This window comes from Lithobates pipiens, unplaced genomic scaffold, assembly GCF_037356315.1.
Source record: "Lithobates pipiens isolate NorthernLeopardFrog02 unplaced genomic scaffold, aLitPip1_a1.2 Scaffold_23, whole genome shotgun sequence".
NCBI classification, from domain to species: Eukaryota; Metazoa; Chordata; class Amphibia; order Anura; family Ranidae; genus Lithobates; species Lithobates pipiens.
Genome location: NW_027507785.1, coordinates 253,836,961 through 253,856,299, shown reverse-complemented (window position 1 = coordinate 253,856,299; position 19,339 = coordinate 253,836,961). Strand labels below are relative to the sequence as shown.

The following is a 19,339-nucleotide window of genomic DNA, read 5'->3' as shown; positions in this document are numbered from 1 at the left end:
TAGTCCCATCGTAGATGTTGTACGTCACCGCATTTTTGGCGGTCAGAATTTGGTGTGACTGTTTGTAGGCAAGACAGCTTGAGCGAAATTCCGTCAGAATTCTGTCGGGAAAGCCATCAGACCTTTTTCTGACCATAATTACGATCGTGTATATGCAGCATAATAGATATCCCGGGTATGATGAAGTTTGAAACACAAAATCATAAATTATAATATAATAAATAAATAGAAATAATTCTAAAAAAATTATAATATAATAATAATAACATTTATTTCACCAGAATTCACTATCGCTCAATTCTGCAATTTACTATCGCTGTTTTCTAGCTGGTCTAAAACCACTTTTGATGTAAAGGGACAGTTTTTGGTTGCCATGGACAATCTCCAGTTTCCAGGCAGAAAGAACAGTATATATATAATATAAAACTGCATGCAGGGTATTGGACAAAGCACTGGGGACAAAAAGGATGTGAAATAATTTCATACAATAATGTTATCTGTAAGATTACAGTGTACTGTATGTATTATGATTTTTCACTTTTTTGAATTTGCCGTCGGGCTCCGCCCCTGTGCATCGCGACGCTTGCAGGGAACGGAGCCTGGCACGGAGAGGCATCGGGCGGAGGACAGAGCCCACGGACAGAGAAGGGGGACATTGCAGGATCCTGGAGACACGGTAAGTATACTGCACCAGGATCCTGCAATGCAATTCCAAGTGTGGCTTGGGTTACCGCTAATGGTACTGAAATTTAACCCCATGCCACACTCAGGAAAACCACCAGGGAGGTTAAAGCAGAACTTTACTCTCTCAAACAGCATTAACTATTTTTAATCCTTATGCTGCTAGCATTAGTAACTAAATAGGAAGGTACACTATATTGTCAAAGTATTGGGACACCTGCCTTTATACACACATGAACTTTAATGGCATCACAGTCTTAGACCCCATACACACAATACAACTTTTTTGATTTCCTTTAGATTTACCAAAACCAAAACCATGTAGTGCAAGGGCCTGCCTGATTGCATACAAATTGAAACTCTTAAAGTTTGACTTATATGGTTTTGGTAAATCTGAAGGAAAACATCTACAGAAAATTGTATATTATGTATCCAGCTTTAGTCCGTAGGGTTCAATATTGAGTTGGCCCACCCTTTTCCGCTATAACAGCTTCAACTCTTCTAGGAAGGCTGTCCATAAAGTTTAGGAGTGTGTCTATGGGAATGTTTGACCATTCTTCCAGAAGCGCATTTGTGAGGTCAGGCACTGATGCTGGACGATAGACCCAATAGAACACCTTTGTGATGAATTAGAGCGGAGACTGCGAGCCAGGCCTAATCATCCACATCAGTGCCGGATCTCACAAATGCGCTTCTGGAAGAATGGTCAAACACTCCCATAGACACACTCAAACCTTGCGGACAGCCTTCCCAGAAGAGTTGAAGCTGTTAAAGTTGCAAAGGGTGGGCCAACTCAAAATTGAACCCTATGGACTAAGACTGGGATGCCATTAAATTTCATGTGCGTGTAGAGGCAGGTGTCCCAATACTTTTAACAAAATAGTGTACATCCCAGGAGTCTTGATGGCAATTTTTTTTTCATCTGGAGGAGAGGAGGAAGGACTTTCCCAGCTAAGTACACCCTCCTGCCTGAATGCCTGACCGTGCAAAGGTGTACCTACAGCCCATGTATTTTGTACTGTGCATACACAAGATTTTCTAGAGTATCATCACAGTAAGGGCAGCCGGATTCCAGGACGTAAATGCTACATGAATCGCCTGCCTTTACTCAAGATGGCTGCAACTAGAAATGCTTGGGGGGGTTTAAAGTGGTCTCTCAACAAAATAAGGTGTGGAGACATGGATGAATGGGCAAGTTTACGCTGAATATTAAAAGTTAACTAAATAGAATTTTTGGTGCATGTTGCTAAGATTCTGTTAAGTTCCACTATGAAGCATGTTTTTTTTATAATATTCAAGGTCAGGTTTGCACTTCCCTGAGCACAGACTAGCTGAGGGGGGTCCAAACCACTAGACGGGACCCTGCCCGCTAAATGCAATTGAAATGTACTTGTCTTCCCAGCAGATTATGTGACCTCCGCTGCTTTGCTTCTCCCTGATCACTTCAAGGGATACTTCAAGATATTTTATTGCATAAAAGAAGTGGGATAATGCAGTGAATACTATTTACAAAGCTGATTGACTGATTATTCCAAATATGACTAGTGAGTGATTAGAGTGAAAATTATTAATACAATCAGCCAGCCATTGAGCTTGAAAAATGTATTACTACTTTCCCATTTAATAATATATTTCCCTCTCTAGTTGTAATTACTCCCATACAACTTATAAGTTATGAATATAAACATGTCTCTTTACTGTCTATTGTATATTTTAAATGGACATATACGAGAAACAAAAAATCTGTAGAGAAACATGTTCAAAATATATTTTATATTTATTTCAGGTAGTTATATAGCGTAAATTTTTATACAGCGGTTTACATTCACATAAGTCCCTACCCTTAAGGAGCTTACAATCTAAGGTCCCTAACTCACATTCATACATACTAGAGCCAATTTAGACAGGATCCAATTACCTACCAGTATGTCTTTGGAGTGTGGGGGGAAACTGGAGTACCCGGAGGAAACCCACACAGACACAGGGAGAACATGGGCAAACTCCAGGCAGGTAGTGTCATGACTAAGATTGGAACCAGCAGCCCTTTTTCTGTTGTTAAAGGGGGCTTCCAGACTTTGATAAGCCGCCCACACACAGAACCCACTAGCACCATTTAGGGTTTTGGGGAGGAGGCCCTTGTCCCCATCAACATAGCACCCCCCTATGTTGAGGGCATGTGGCCTGGTATAGTTCAGGAGGGGGGCACTCGCTCGCCCCCCTTTTCCTGGCCTGCCAGGCTGTATGCTCAGATAAAGATCTGATATGGATTTTGAAGGGAACTCCCATGTCAAAAAAAAAAAAAATGGTCCCCTAATATCCATAGGGTCTGGTATAGATTTTAGGGGGGATCCCACGGCATTAAAAAAAAATTGGCATCTTAACCACCTTCAGACCGGACCATTTTGCTGGTAAATGACCAGAGGTCTTTTTACAATTTGGCACTGCGCTGCTTTAACTGGTAATTGCGCGGTCATGCAATGTTGTACCCAAACAAAATTTGCGTCCTTTTCTTCCCACAAATAGAGCTTTCTTTTGATGGTATTTGATTGCCTCTGCGATTTTTATTTTTTGCGATATAAACGTAAAAAGACCGCAAATTTTGAAAAAAAATGATATTTTCTACTTTTTGTTATTAGAAAAATCCAATAAACTCAATTTTAGTCATACATTTAGACCAAAATGTATTCAGCCACATGTCTTTGGTAAAAAAAAAGTCAATAATTGTATATTTATTGGTTTGCGCAAAAGTTGTCACATCTACAAACTAAGGTACGTTTTCTGGAATTTACGCAGCTTTTAGTTTACGACTGCCTATCTCATTTCTTGAGGTGCTAAAATGGCAGGGCAGTACAAAACCCCCCCAAATGACCCCATTTTGGAAAGTAGACACCCTAAGGAAATTGATAAGTGGCATGTTGAGCCCATTGAATATTTTATTTTTTTGCCTCAAGCGATTGAATAATGACAAAAAATTTTTTTTTTTTTTTTTTTTTTACACAAAGTTGTCACTAAATGATATATTGCTCACACATGCTATGAGCATATGTGAAATGACACCCCAAAATAAATTCTGCTGCTTCTCCTGAGTACGGGGATACCACATATGTGGGACTTTTTGGGAGCCTAGCCGTGTACGGGGCCCCGAAAACCAAGCACCGCCTTCAGGCTTTCTAAGGGCGTAATTTTTTGATTTCACTTCTCACTACCTATTACAGTTTTGAAGGCCATAAAATGCCAAGATGGCACAAAACCCCCACAAATGACCCCATTTTAGAAAGTAGACACCCCAAGCTATTTGCTGAGAGGCATTTTGAGTCCATGGAATATTTTATATTTTGCCACAAGTTGCGGGAAAATTACAAACTTTAATTTTTTTTTATTTTTTTTTCACAAAGTTGTCACTAAATGATATATTGCTCACACATGCTATGGGCATATGTGAAATGACACCCCAAAATAAATTCTGCTGCTTCTCCTGAGTACGGGGATACCACATATGTGGGACTTTTTGGGAGCCTAGCCGCGTACGGGGCCCCGAAAGCCAAGAACCGCCTTCAGGTTTTCTAAGGGCGTAAATATTTGACTTCACTCCTCACTACCTATTACAGTTTTGAAGGCCATAAAATGCCAACATGGCACAAAACCCCCACAAATGACCCCATTTTAGAAAGTAGACACCCCAAGCTATTTGCTGAGAGGCATGTTGAGTCCATGGAATATTTTATATTTTGCCACAAGTTGCGGGAAAATTACAAACTTTTTTTTTTTTTTTTTTTTTCACAAAGTTGTCACTAAATGATATATTGCTCACGCATGCCATGGTGATATGTGAAATGACACCCCAAAATAAATTCTGCTGCTTCTCCTGAGTACGGGGATACCACATATGTGGGACTTTTTGGGAGCCTAGCCGCGTACGGGGCCCCGAAAACCAAGCACCGCCTTCAGGCTTTCTAAGGGCGTTACAGTTTTGAAGGCCATAAAATGCCAAGATGGCACAAACCCCCCCCCCCAAATGACCCCATTTTGGAAAGTAGACACCCCTAAATTTAGGGGTACACTAGTGAGACTAGGTAATAAATGGCGGGTGCCCTGAAACTATAAAAAAAATAACTAACCAACCAGCGTCACCTGTAACAGTTATATGGTGATCACTGGTGAAAGGGTTAACTAGGGGGCAATCAGGGGGCTTTATGCGGTAGTATATGGGGGTCCCTGGCGCTATAAAATGCTGCGGCGAACCTAAATACCTACCTGCCTAACAAGCGTCACCTGTGACACTAATACAGCGATCAGAAAAACTATCGCTTATTAGGCTGGGTTCACACTGGAGCGATGTGGGAACGCCACGAATGCGCGGCGGGTTCCCGCATCACATGCCTCCCGGCGGCAGTTCACACTGCCCTATGCGAACTGCTGGGAGTGTCAGTGAAATGTTAATGACACCCCCAGATCAGTTCGCATATCGCAGTGCGATCTGCAAACTCGGATCGCATGGTGTGAACACCCATGCGATCCGATTCTGCTGCGGATCAAAAAAAGGGTCCCGTGCGAGTTTGCGGCGGGTGCGGCGGGTGCGGCGGGTGCGGCGGGTGCGACACGAATTCAGCCATACTATCTGTATGGCTGAACTCGAATCGCACAGAGATCGGATGTGATTTGCACTGCAGTGCGGTGCGAATCACATCCGTTCTCATAAACCGCTGCAATGTGAACCCAGCCTTAGTGACACTGGCGACGGGGGGTGATCACGGGGTTAAACCTTTATTGGGGGGGTTAAGGGGGTACCTTAGAACTAAAGGGGTCTAACCCTAACTGCCCTAACAGTTATTACAGTCACAAATGACACCCGCCGGGTGATCAGGGGGTTAAACCTTTATTAGGTAATAAATGGCGGGTGCCCTGAAACTATAAAAAAATAACTAACCAACCAGCGTCACCTGTAACAGTTATATGGTGATCACTGGTGAAAGGGTTAACTAGGGGGCAATCAGGGGGCTTTATGCGGTAGTATATGGGGGTCCCTGGCGCTATAAAAAGCTGCGGCGAACCTAAATACCTACCTGCCTAACAAGCGTCACCTGTGACACTAATACAGCGATCAGAAAAACTATCGCTTATTAGGCTGGGTTCACACTGGAGCGATGCGGGAACGCCATGAATCCGCGGCGGGTTCCCGCATCGCATGCCTCCCGGCGGCAGTTCACACTGCCCTATGCGAACTGCTGGGAGTGTCAGTGAAATGTTAATGACACCCCCAGATCAGTTCGCATATCGCAGTGCGATCTGCAAACTCGGATCGCATGGTGTGAACACCCATGCGATCCGATTCTGCTGCGGGCCAAAAAAAGGGTCCCGTGCGAATTTGCGGCGGGTGCGGCGGGTGCGGCACGAATTCAGCCATACTGCAGTGCGGTGCGAATCACATTCGTTCTCATAAACCGCTGCAATGTGAACCCAGCCTTAGTGACACTGGCGACGGGGGGTGATCACGGGGTTAAACCTTTATTGGGGGGGTTAGGGGGGCACATTAGAACTAAAGGGGGCTAACCCTAACTGCCCTAACAGTTACTACAGTCACAAATGACACCAATGCAAAAAAAAAAAAAAGCAATTGGTGTCACTGTGACTGGGGGGGCAGGGGTAATTGGGGGTGATCGGGGGTAAAGGGGGGGTGTGAGTGTGCCTGGCATGTTCTACTGTATGTGGGGTGTGTTGGTGCAACTCACCGAACCTCTCTCCTCGGTGCCGGAACGAAAACTACCGACACGGAGGAGAGAATACATCACTTCCTCTCCTGTGTTTACATTACAGGAGAGGAAGTGATGTCACCGGACATTTTCATTCGCCGGGAGCGATCGAGAGGGGGTGGCCATGAATGAATGGCCGTCCCCTCGTCCGGGATCGCTCCCGAACGAATACCGACCGCCGCAGGCACCGGGCGGGGGCCCGATCGGGCCCCCGACCGGCGGGCAGGCAAGGACGTACATGTAAGCCCTTATGCCTGCCCGTGCCATTCTGCCGACGTACATCGGCGTGCGGCGGTCGGCAAGTGGTTAAAATCCATACCAGACCTAAGGGCTTGGTATGGATTGGGGGGACCTCCACGCCTTTTTTTTACATTTTTACATTGCTGGCAATGGTTTTTTACATTCTGCTGACAGCCAATGACTCATTCGTTGTTAAGGACACAGTGGCCGGCTTCCTGGCCTACCCCTTAACAACCGCTAATCATTGGTTGTTAAGGACACCAGGGTTTAGCAGAGTTTAGGAGAGCTTAATAGAGTTTAGGAGCTGTCAGCATTTTTTCTGCCAAAATGCTGCTGCTCCAGAACGCGCTGGCAGAGGGTTTTTTCTGCCACTAAACTCTCCTGCCAAAAAAGCTGATAAAAGCCTATGTGTGCATGAACACATAGGATAACATGCAAGGAAGTTTAGAGGCAGTTAACAAAAAGTCTGACACCCAAAACAGCAGCTGTAAAAATGGCCAGTGTGCACGAGGCCTAAAACTCATATTTCTTTTAATGCTACCTCCACCTTTAGTAACATGCTACATATTATACCTGTGTGCATAGTGGTGTAGTGGTTAGCCCTCTCACCTAGCAATAAAAAGGATTGCTGGTTTGAATCCCAACCACAGCACTACCTGCCTGGAGTTTACATGTTCTCCCTGTGCCTGCACGGGCTTCCTCCAGGTACTCTGGCTTCCTCCCACACTCCAAAGACATGCTGGTAGGCTAATTGGCTTCTGTCCAAAAATTGGCCCTAGTATATGAATGTGAGTTGGGGACCTTGGATTGCGGGCTCCTTGAGGGTAGGGACCAATGTGAGCGTGTACTCACTCACTCAGGATGGACTGGTGTCTTTATTCAACCTTACTAACTATGTAACTATGTTATACCTGTATTTAGGTAATATGCAGTTAGGCAGACATCCCACAGTGTGGTGGGGTTATTCTCTGTGGCAGATGTAATTGTAGCGCTCAGTGGAAAGTGCAGTAATCAGTACACTCATAGCCCAGTGACACTTCCTCTAAGTCTCTAACTAAAAGCCCATACAGAGGTTTAGGCAGAGTGCTGGAGGAAGAGTTTGCAGTAGCCTGACATGGCACCTGTGATTCACTGGTCATCAGTACAATACATTAGAGGCCTCTGTGGGAAAAAATAATAAATGCACCTTTTTTACAGCAAATATATATATATATATATATATATATATATATTTTTTTTTTAAAGTGAACTTTGCCTTTAACCTCTTTGCACATGATTAAGTATTTAAAACGAACACTGCTTTGCCTTATTTATTAAACGAAAACTGGCCATACGTGGCTTGAAACTGGAACCATGAGTGACCCTGCAAGAACCACTTGTCTTGACAAAAGTCAGTTTAATAATTGACAGAGCTTGGTGGAAATTTATTGGTCACCCTGCAGTCGAGATTCCTCTATCCACACTGTTTAGCATGGATGGGCAAATTAACTAATTTTCTTGGGCTGAACAGGTCTGACTGGTTTAAGTAAACATACACTTTACTAAGTGAACAGCCTATACTTGGGTTTTACAATAAATACAAGTATTTTCAAATGCAAGTTAAAAAGAGAATTTTGTTTCTAAAAAGTTCATACTATGGATATGTGGAATCCATATCCAGTTACACATTTGACACCATGTAATAATATTGATTTAACCAAGAACCATGTTTAACAAACCACAGGGCTTTGTATTGCCCCTTTTGAACCTTTCAAGGAATAAAAACCAGGACAGGGTCATCTCGGACTATAGAACAGGAAGGTCTGGATTTTCCAGCCAGGAAAAAAAAACAGCCTGCTTTGTGGGAAAACACTCAGCTATATGGGGTCAATGGCATGGATTATAATGATGTTAAGCCTTTGGTGATGAGATATAGACAGGAAGCTAGAGAATAGAGGCAGGGGAGATGGTGACTCACAGCTGTTCTGAAGCAGCTTCTCCAGAGAATCTTTCCATTGCACGGCCTCAGAAGATGATGGTCTGATAAGAGAAAAAGAGGAGAATATCGTCATCAAACAAACTCAGGAATGAAGTAGTACTTATTTCCTATATTCCTATATCTACCTATCTCAACAAAGGTAGGGTGGTATTTTCCAAAAATGTCTCAGAAGGTAAAATGTATTTTCATTGGTCACTAATGGCACATATTTGCTATTATATGATATTTTAAACCAAAAAAGTGCGCCATTTGAGTTGCAAAAAACCTCCACCCACGTGAATAGCTTAAGTACCAGTGAAAATGAATCTCAACAGATCAATAAAGTGAATATGTTAGCACAAATATTGTGAACAAAAGAACACAAGTAAATTCAAATAAAGTCAAAAAAGTCTATCAGGTGAGTACTCTTCACACTCTTCAAAATGTGCAATGTGAGTCAGAAATCCAAATGTGAAATATAAGTAAAAAGTGGAGTTCAGCCTCTGATGTGACGTTTGGAAGCATAGAAGTATGACACCACCACCGTAGTAAGGGAAGACGATATATAGGACTTATTACCTTTGGGTCCTTGACAACCAACAGGTCTGTATGACTTGAGAGGCGTAAGCCCCTTTGAGTCTACGTCATTTGGTAAGCCTCCTTCCCTTACTACGGGGGTGCTGTCATTCTTCTGTGCTTCTAAAGTTCAGGCTGAACTCCACTTTTTACTTATATTTCACATTTGGATTTCTGACTCACACTGCACAATTTGAAGAGTGTGAAGAGTACTCACCTAACAGACTTTATTTGAATTTACTTGTGTTCTTTTGTTCACAATATTTGTGCTAACATATTCACTTTATTGATCTGTTGAGATTCATTTTCACTGGTACTTAAGGTATTCACGTGGGTTAAGGTTTTTTGCAACTCAAGCGCCATACTTTTTTGGTTTAAATTATTGTATTTTGCTGTTTTGTCTATAGCAGTGTTGGCAGCTAGGTTGCTCATATTTATGTTCACAGCGCAGTATTTTCCATATATAAAAAGCTATTATATGATATAAAATGGCCAGATTTATTTAGAAAATATTTTGATGAACGGGGCAGCATACTTGATTGGCATATTTGTGTCATACACTAAATAAATTGTTGGCTTTAGATCAGCATGACAGCAAAGCAACAAGCATTTGTATAAGAAGAGGTAAGCCATGGCTTCCCCCATGTTTCTCTATGCACAAGTCTCCTACATAATAAAACCAGTTCTAGTGATCAGTGTCTATGCCATGATGCAATAGACATGTACAGCATGGTGTAGTTATAACAGGTTACATATTTTTTTTTTTTAAAGGTGTTTATTTTGTTTTCCAGCAGTACAAAAAGAATAGACAATATAGCATCCTACATGTACAATATAAATGTGTACCACATGTAAATCTATATGTTACATGTCTTGTAGGTCAACATGGTCAACTGAAATTCTTGAAAAGAGGGTAATACCAACCATCCCCCTGCAACCAAAATAATGGCGGTTGGGGAAGGGGTTCAGCATAAGCCATACCGAGAAGGTTCATTTCTAGTGGACTAACTAAACAGGTTACATATTCTAAATAATAAATGTCATTCTAAATGATACTTTTCACTGTGTTGAGAATGCAATGGAAAAACATCAAGTCATATTTCAACAGTGATTTTCCAGGACAGCAGTGTTAACCTGGCCTATGAGTCCATATTTGTAAGCCTAATTTGATGCATTTGCTGTTTGCTGAGCTGATGTTTGATTTACTTTAGCTTGTTTTATTATGAATAATCCCTAGTGCTGTCCCAATGGAAAGTATGGATATGTCACGCAATGAACAGAAGAGAACCAAAGATCTTATCAATAAATAGTCCTTTATGCCATTATATTATGCATTAATGTACATGCAGGTGCAAATGGCTGTTTAACCCCTTCAAGAAGGAGGGTAAAACAAATCTTAAGGCTTATACACAGTTTTGCTACTTTGACATGTGTTAGCAAGACAGAATATAGGTATATGGTAGAAAAGTGGTGTAGTGGTTAGCACTCTCATCTAGTAGCAGAAGGGTCGCTGGTTCAACCATGATACCATCTGCTTGGAGTTTGCCTGTTCTCCCTGTGCCTGTGTGGGTTTCCTCTGGGTACTCCAGTTTACTCCCACACTCCAAAAGACATGCTGGTAGGTTAATCAGATCTTGTCTATAAACTGGCCCTAGTATGTGTATGCGTTTGTAAGTGTGTTGGGACCCTACAGGTTAAAGGACTGTACTATTTCAAGATGCAACTCAACTCATATATCAGTGCAACTACCTAGTGTATCCAGGTGAATTATAGCTTTGCTTTTTTTTAGGACAAATTGGGCTTTTATGTGTTGGTAAATGGTAGTCAACACCAGCTGATGTATTTTTTTTGTATTGTCAAAGGAAAAGTGACACAATATAGTAAAAACTTTTTTTATTCATTTTTATTTAGCTGTACTTTTTTTGCTATTACCATAACCTACCACCAAAGAACAACCTAATATAAATTTTCCTACTCCTGCAGGCAGCAATACCACATGTGTATATCATTTGTTGTTTGCACCTGTGGAAGGGCCCAGAAACAATAGTGTACATTTTGCTTTTTTTTTTTAGCCTACCTAAAATACACTGACACTGATAATACATTTTAAAATGCATTTTTTTAATCCTACTCTAAATACACTGACCCTGACCTCTGAACCCGACCTATGCCCCTGAACTTTGTCCCTAACCCTGACCTAGATATTTTTTCTATATTTTAATCTTCTTCTTTTTTTTTCACACTGTTCTTTGTTTACACTTTTCTCCTCTAGCAAAGAGAAAAGGCGAAAATTTACATTTTCTCCATTTAAGAGTTAAAACACATAGGGGTGGGCTGGACAGTGACTAATCACCGTGATAGCTAATAAGCAACACAGGTAAGTATATATGTACCCCCCCACAGACCCACTTATGTGAGGCCACATATATGCATATGCTCAGTGGGAAGGGGTTAAAGAGGAATTCCAGCTATGGATATTTTATACACAGTTGCATTGGTTCAGCTTGGACCATTGTAACTATGAATACACCATACCTGGCCAATGCCCTGTCAACTCGAATCACTGAAGTAGACACCGCTACTCAAGTGATCCGCACTTGCTTTTGCACACTTGGATCCTGTGCCGAGTGGCTGGCATGATGCATTCTGAACACAGGAGGTGGGCCTCTCTGCATGGGCTCCATGCAGAGAATGCTTTGCATTTTCTGAATGAATGATTGGACAAGGTGGAAAGGTGGGGCAGTAACATCACAATTTCCATGTTGTCCAATCAGAGAATGCTGTGCCTTCATTCAGAAAATGCAAAGCATTCTTTGAATGGTGGCTGTGCTGAGCAGCCGACCTCCTGTATTCACGCAGCAGGGCAGTCACTTGGCACAGGACCCAGAAGCAAATGGAGATCAGTGTCTACTTCAGTGATCAGCTTCCAGGGGCTTTGGCCAGGTGTGGTATAAACATAGTTATGTAACTATGTATAAAGTATCCATATTTGGAATTCCTCTTCAAATACTCTTATGCCGTGTACACACGGTCGGAATTTCGGCCAGCAAAAGACAGATGAGAGCTTTTTTCGTCTGAAATTCCGATCGTGTATATGCAATTTCAATACGCAAAAACTCATGCATGCTCAGATTCAACTACGAGATGGAAGCTATTGGCTACTGGGTATTGAACTTCCTTTTTCTAGTCCCGTCGTACGTGTTGTATGTCTTTCTTGGCGGTCGGAATTTGGTGTGACCGCGTGTATGCAAGACAGCTTGATTGAAATCACTTTGGAATTCCGTCGGGAAAACCATCAAAGCTTTTTCCGGCCAAATTTTCCGTTTGTGTGTATGCTCCATTAAGCACCTCAAGTAGTGGGCTGTGCTCAGCACAATCAAAACAGTTGCCCCATTCACTGCTTGAAGGGTTATTTCATTTTATGATTAGCTCTGTTTTCCCCTGTTTTGCCTAGCTCAGAGCAAAGCCTGTAAATAGGAACCTGTCCTATTCAGAAGCCATGTACTGCACTTGATAAGCTGAATGCATCCTGAAGGCTTGGGCATTTGTTTAAAGATAGTCTACATGTGCCCTTTACAGTGCATTAAAACTGCTTAAAGAGTCCCTTTCTGCTTTTAAACATCCTTGTGTGTCAGTATGCTGGGAAATGTAAATGAACTGCAAAAAAGTATTTCTGTTAACATAGACACAGTGCAGGGAGCAGTTATCTGACATTATTTAGGGTTACATTATGTAATCATGAGCACATGCTGTATGTCGCCATACAGATAATTAGTGAAGCTGTCCATGAACACTTTTGCTTTGCTGACCCCTAAATACAGCTAAAATACTTCAAAGACCACATACAATATATTAGAAAACTAGATTTTCTAAACATATTCAAAGGCTGCAGCATCCAATAAAACTTAATTGGCAACACAAAATATCTCTGACATTGTTGTCACTTTTTAGCTGCTTAAAGCAACGTTGCAAAAGCTTGTGAGCATGCGTGTCCATGAGAACATGAACAAATAAATGTTTAGGGGTCCCCTGATAGAGTAGCACTGCAGAGGCGTAAAGGGGTTGATTTACTAAAGGCAAAACAACTGTGCTCTTTGCATGTACAGTTGTACTTTGCAATGGCATTTTCTCTGGAGCTTAGTAAATGAGGTGAAGCTTCACTTTGCAAAGAATACCCAATCACATGCAAGGAAGATAAAAAAAACAAAAAAAAAAATGCATTTTTGCTTGCACATGATTGGATGATGGAAGTCAGCAGAGCTGATGTATCTTCTTATGCTTCTTAGGCCGCATACACACGGGCGGATTGTCTGCCCAACTAAGTTCGTCAGACAATCCGACAGACAGTCCGTCCTACTTTTGAATGAACGGACTTGACCACACACGATGAACAGACAGTCCGCTGAAAGCTTGCGCGATGACGTGTACAGCACGTACGACGGGACTAAAAATACGACGTCCAATACACTGCAATGCAACCTTCGGTGTGTAAATCCTTTCTGAGCATGCGCCATACTTAGTCCATCCAACTTGCCTACACACGAGCGGACTGTCCGCTGAAACCAAGTTTGGACGGACAAAATTACGGAAATTCCGAAAGACTTAGTCCGCCAGACTGTCCGCTGAAAAAGTCCGCTGAAGCCCACACACGAGCGGATTGAAACGTGTTTCAGCGGACTAAGTTGGACAGACAGTCCGCCCGTGTGTATGCGGCCTTACTGAAAACTTTGTAGTGTTGTTACAAAGATAAATGAAGGAAACTTGGCTCGTGGCCCCACACCGAAAAGCCGGCAAAGCTTACTGGCTAACTATGGAGGCTGCCATTGCAGAGATTTCTTTCTGTTTCGTTTTTTCTTTTAAAGAGTAGAGGATTAGAACTTTGGTCAGATTCTTATTGGTAGTAAAAGATAAATTCCACACTCAACCAATCAACATTAAAGTTTTAATATCATTAATATAATTTTAGGGGCCACAGTGGTGACAGCCACCTTGAGAAAGGGGCCACGTCATGTCAGTGCATCATGGTTTGTTTTGCATGTTTGTATATTACTCTCACAAAATTGCCTCATTAAAACTTTGATATTGATTGGTTGAATTCTGGTTTCTTTTTTAGCGGTCAATTAGGCTGGTTTCACATGTGGTCTTTGTAATGCGTATCTGCCTGCTCAGCAGGGGATATCTCCACTGATTCCTGCTGAGCAAGGTCTGCATAGTGGAGTTGACACAGCCCAGGTGTTCTCTATGGGGCTGTCAGATGGAAACGGGTCGACTGTTTCCATATGATTGTCATCCAATCTGCTGGATGAATGGGGAATGGATCCCCCATCAGTCTGTTTTTGCCAGGATCAGATCGGATGCTGGCGGGTGTCAGTGGATACATGTCTGCTGACATCCTCCGCTCCATAGAGAGCAATGGCTGGTCCGATTAGGTCTGCCTGAAAAACTGACAGATGGACCAGATCGGACTGCCTGTGTGAAACCAGTGTAATTGTGTCAGCGCTAGTCGTGCACTCCAGACAAAGAAACCCAAAGGGATTGGTGCTGGATGGATTTGTTACAATGTTTGTACTGCTGTCTGTGTCTCTATCAGGTAGATTTTTCTTCTCTGTTTACCCTGGTTACCATTGTCATCAAGACAGAAATTTATGGGAAAGCCAACATTTTAAAGTTGTAACCAGACAAACAGGTAAATGTACATTGTGATTCTCCCAATAGAGACAACTGTTTCTGTAATATTAGTTAACAGGGGAATTTTCCCTATATTTGTTGAGATTTCTTTGTTAGGTTTTCAAGACTGGAATTAAAGGGGCATCTCAGTGTGACACAGACAGAAAAAAATAGAGCGAGAGGTTTAAAGTGATTCCAAAGGTAATAAAAACAAAATAACAAACATGTTATACTTGCCTGCTCTGTGCAATGGTTTTGCACAGAGCAGCCTAGTCTTCCTCTTATTGAGTCCCCCGCTCATGCTCTTGGCTCCTCTCCCCTTCTGAGTGCCCCTATAGCTCCTGCCTCTGTCCAATAAGGTGAGAGAGTGCTGGGAGGGATTCTGCTCTCATGTACATTGCTGGCTTGAGATTGGGCTCAGGAAAGTATTTGGGGGGGGGGGGGGGGGGCTGCTTGAGAAAGTTTTTTATCTTAATGCGGGGAATGCATTAAAGTAAAAAAAAATAAAAAAACTGTACCTTTAGAGCTACTTCAAACCCTTCAATACTCCATCTGAAAGTAAGAAAAGGTTTTGGATATACAGATGTAGCACCCTCCTAGAATTGTGCTAGGTTAGGCAAATTTAGTTACTATCTTTCTGTAATCAGTTGAGTTTCATGTGATTATTTTGGTCTGTTCTGTTGTTCACTGGCTGCAGAGTTAACTGCTTCCCCCTGTCTATCTGGAAAGGTTCTGGAATATAGTGGGCTGAGAAAGTCAAATCAGCAGCTGAATATTTATGCAGCCTTGGCCAATCCATTGGGAGAAGTGCCCAGATGGTGGCTGAAAGTGAGCATCAATAGTCTGAGGCTTAGAGCAAAGGGTTCTTGTCCTAGAGGAGGGGATCCCAGGCTGGAGGACTGCTGCCCTTCTGGGAAGACCTGCCATGTGTTGGCTGCCCATCAAGGTCCCAGCTAGGCTAGCTGGGGGGGGGGGGGGGGATACTATTTTGCTGAATTCCTTTGGACCTAGCTGGGAGCACAGAAGTAGGTGTCTGGAAGATATTGTGAGTAGGCATAAAGTTATCCAAGGACATTAGTGAGTACAGACCAGTGTGAGAATTCAGTAAAGGCTGTGTGCTGCTGTTATCCCTCTTGTACTATCCCTCAACTCAACAATTGCTGCAATCAAGGACTGTGATCTGATTCATCAAGTTAATGCCTAAAGTTGCTGGAGTATCCCACAGTTACCCTACTCTTACCCAGGTTCAAGTTCTGCGCAAAAAGCATCAGAACAGCATAACCCTAGACTGATTACTGAGCCAAGAGCGTGACTGTGATGGTGTGCCTGGCTGCCAGTGCAATTCCTGGGAAAGGGCCCTGGGAGTTCTACACAGCTGGCTCCTGCAGGAGTGGGTGCTTCACATATATTTTAGAAAACTCAGTTAGCAATGTTGATGTTCATTTAGCTTGTGAGGAACATCAGGGTGCTTGTTCTCTGATTTATTTTAAACTATCACAAAAGTAATTTATAGCGCACATGCTGGGCCTTCTTCCTTTACAAATGTTGTAATGACAAGCGACTTTTTGGCCTCAGGTCTGATCCCTTCAGTGGGAGAACAGCACCAAATTAGATGTTCTTCAGGATATTTTACAGTCATCCAATAATTGCTCCACAATTAGATTATGGAGGTATCAAAGTCCCAATATTCAATATAGCTGTATCATTTAGAGAGGTGATTAGAGTAATGAGCGAAGCACACACATTATTTATATAGAGCACTTGCTGCAGCTAGGGCCAAGGATGTAGCAAGGACAAAAAAAAGCTTAGATTTAAGTGTAAAAACTTAAATATATAATACCATATAAAAACTGTGGAAATGTTGAGGACTGTATTAGTATGATTTAAAAGCATTAACACAATAAGGCATAGGGTAAGAATATCTTTTCTTTTTTTCTTTATTTATAATATTTTATTTTTCTTTTTAATAAATGTGATACTAGTACCTGGGGATATTCATAGCACCCATTTTCTGCCTTTTTCTTACCTTGTGAAAATGTTTGTATCAATAGCATTTAGAATTTTTTTCTTTTGCATCTGGAAAGTCCTGTGGGGTGTCTCATTTGCTTGGATATAAGATACATACTGTAGCGTCCCTAACCTGCGCTAGCTAAATTTAGTGTATAACTCTGCTGTAGCCAGCTGAGCTACAATTTACTTTTTAGGTCTGATCAGTTTTATCCCTGGTGGATGATTGTTTCTGTCTGCTTCTGGAAGAATGTTCCACAAATGGTGTGGAAGAATTAGTCGTTAAATAGTTATCTGACATTAGCCAATCCCTGCGAGAAGGTGTGGCTGGGGAGAAAATGTATTGGAGAATCTGATCACAGCTCTCTTCCCCAGGGCCTTATCCCTTTGGAGATGTTACTGCTGCTGGGTCTCCGCAAGTATTTTGGCTGATGGCCTAAAGGAAGCTGGTCTTAACCTCTTGGCGCCAGTCACATGCAAATATGCAACATCTTGCAGGTGGGCCTTGGCGCAGAGTGGTCGCATATTTGCGTGCAGTAGTGAAAAATCAGCTGTGCTGAGAGAGCGCTTCCTGCACTGGTTTCTAACAGAAAGCATGAGATTGCTACTTGCGATTGGGAGCTTTCTGATTGTGTGACCACCATGACAGCCAATCATGGTGGTCACATGATCATAAATCCTGCCTACCGGCATCCTAAACAGCTTAAAGGGTCGAAGGGGGCACCGGCTACAAGGGCTTATGCCGTGTACACACGACCGGACTTTTCAACATCAAAGGTCCGACGGAACGATTCCGGCAGACCATTCGATCGTGTGTGGGCTGCAGCGGACTTTAGATTTGTAAAAATCCGACAGACTTTAGAAATGGAACATGTTTCAAATTTTTCCGCCGGAAATCCGCCGGACCCAGTTCCTACCGAGAAATCCGCTCGTGTGTATGCTAGTCCGATGGACAAAAACCGGCGCGAGGGCAGCTATTGGCTACTGGCTATGAACTTCCTTATTCTAGTCCGGTCGTACGTCATCACGTTCAAATCCGTCAGGCTTTGGTGTGATTGTGTGTGGCCAAGTCCGTTTATTCGGAAAGTCAGTCAGAACTCTGTCAGAACTCCGTCAGAACTCCACCAAAAGTCTGTCGGACCTAGTCCCTCGAAAAGTCCGGTCGTGTGTACGGGGCATTAGGGAAACTTGCTGAAGGAAACTTGCCTGTGGAGGCTCAGCTGGTGAAGAGGGTGCCTTTTGCCTTGGGCCCCAGTTACAGAACTGCACACTGAGGAAGAGATGCCAAAGGTCTTAAAGACTTTAACTGCTTTTTTGAGGGTTTAATGACTATGCCCTTGTACACACAGTCGGAGAATCTGTCGGAATGAGTCTTATCGGACCGTGTCGTCGGATAATCCGACTGTGTGTGGTATGCATCGGACTTATTCCGTCCGAATCTCCGTCCGATCCAATTTTCCAACATGTTGGAAATATTTCCCGACCAACTGGGCCGGACGGACCTAATCCGATCATGTGTAGAGCATTTTCATCGGACCAAGTGCCACGCATGCTCAGATCAAATTCCTACATCAAAGCTATTGGCTACTAGCCTGAATTTAGTCCCATCGTAATGAAATTACGTCATCACGTTCTGAAAGATCGGATTTTTCGCCAACTTGGCCCGACCGTGTGTATGCAACAGTTTCGGACACAATCCGTCGGACTAAATCCGACGGGCAAAATCTGACGGATTTGGTTGGCTGTCCCCTCTTTCTTCAGCATCACAGGGAGCTGTGACTCGGCTCGGGTGCCCCCCCCCCCCCCCATAGCAAGCTGTTTGCTGTGGGGGCACTTGATAGGAGGGAGGGGCCAGGAGCGCTGAAGAGGGACCCGAGAAGAGGAGGATCTGGGCTGCTCTGTGCAAATCCACTGCACAGGGCAGGTAAGTATGGCATTTTTGTTTTTTTTTATTGAAAAAATAAACAAGACTTTACAATCACTTTAAAGTCCTTCTTTTCCGCTTTTTCTTTGAACTGTTCAACCAATCGGATCCCTTTCTTAAAAACAATGCAATTTACTGCAGTTATGTTTTTATATTAACAATTGAAAATTCTTACATTTATTTTTGAAGGCAATAAGCTTAATTTGAATCTTCACAACAGCTTCTAGTAATCATCTTTACAGTACAACTCAAGCAAATATTTTGCATGCACTAGTACTGGCAAAAGGAAATAGGAGAGAGATGAGCTTTTCAGTCTGATGCTGCTTCTCTCTCCATTTTCTAAGGTTGGGAGCAAGACGGTGACCTAGCTGTACAGTTTAACTGCAGTAGAGAAAAGTGAGGTCACCAACTCGGCTGTGCTGGCAAGGTTATATATTTCAGGATTGGCTGGACAAATTCCAGTCCTTTAGAAGATTAGACAGCTCATAAACATGTACTGTATTTCAACAGCATGTTTAGCTTTTTGCTTGGAGTTTG

The 19,339-nt window shown here is 42.7% G+C and overlaps 1 protein-coding gene across 1 annotated transcript in view; it reads right to left on the bottom strand.

Annotated features, from left to right (window-relative positions):
• Positions 1-19,339, bottom strand: part of RGS5 (regulator of G protein signaling 5) — a 178,725-nt gene that overhangs the window by 72,962 nt on the left and 86,424 nt on the right. The window contains exon 3 of the mRNA XM_077453043.1: positions 8,629-8,690. Within this exon, the coding sequence (XP_077309169.1) occupies positions 8,629-8,690 (62 nt within the window). The remainder of the gene's footprint in view (positions 1-8,628; positions 8,691-19,339) is intronic.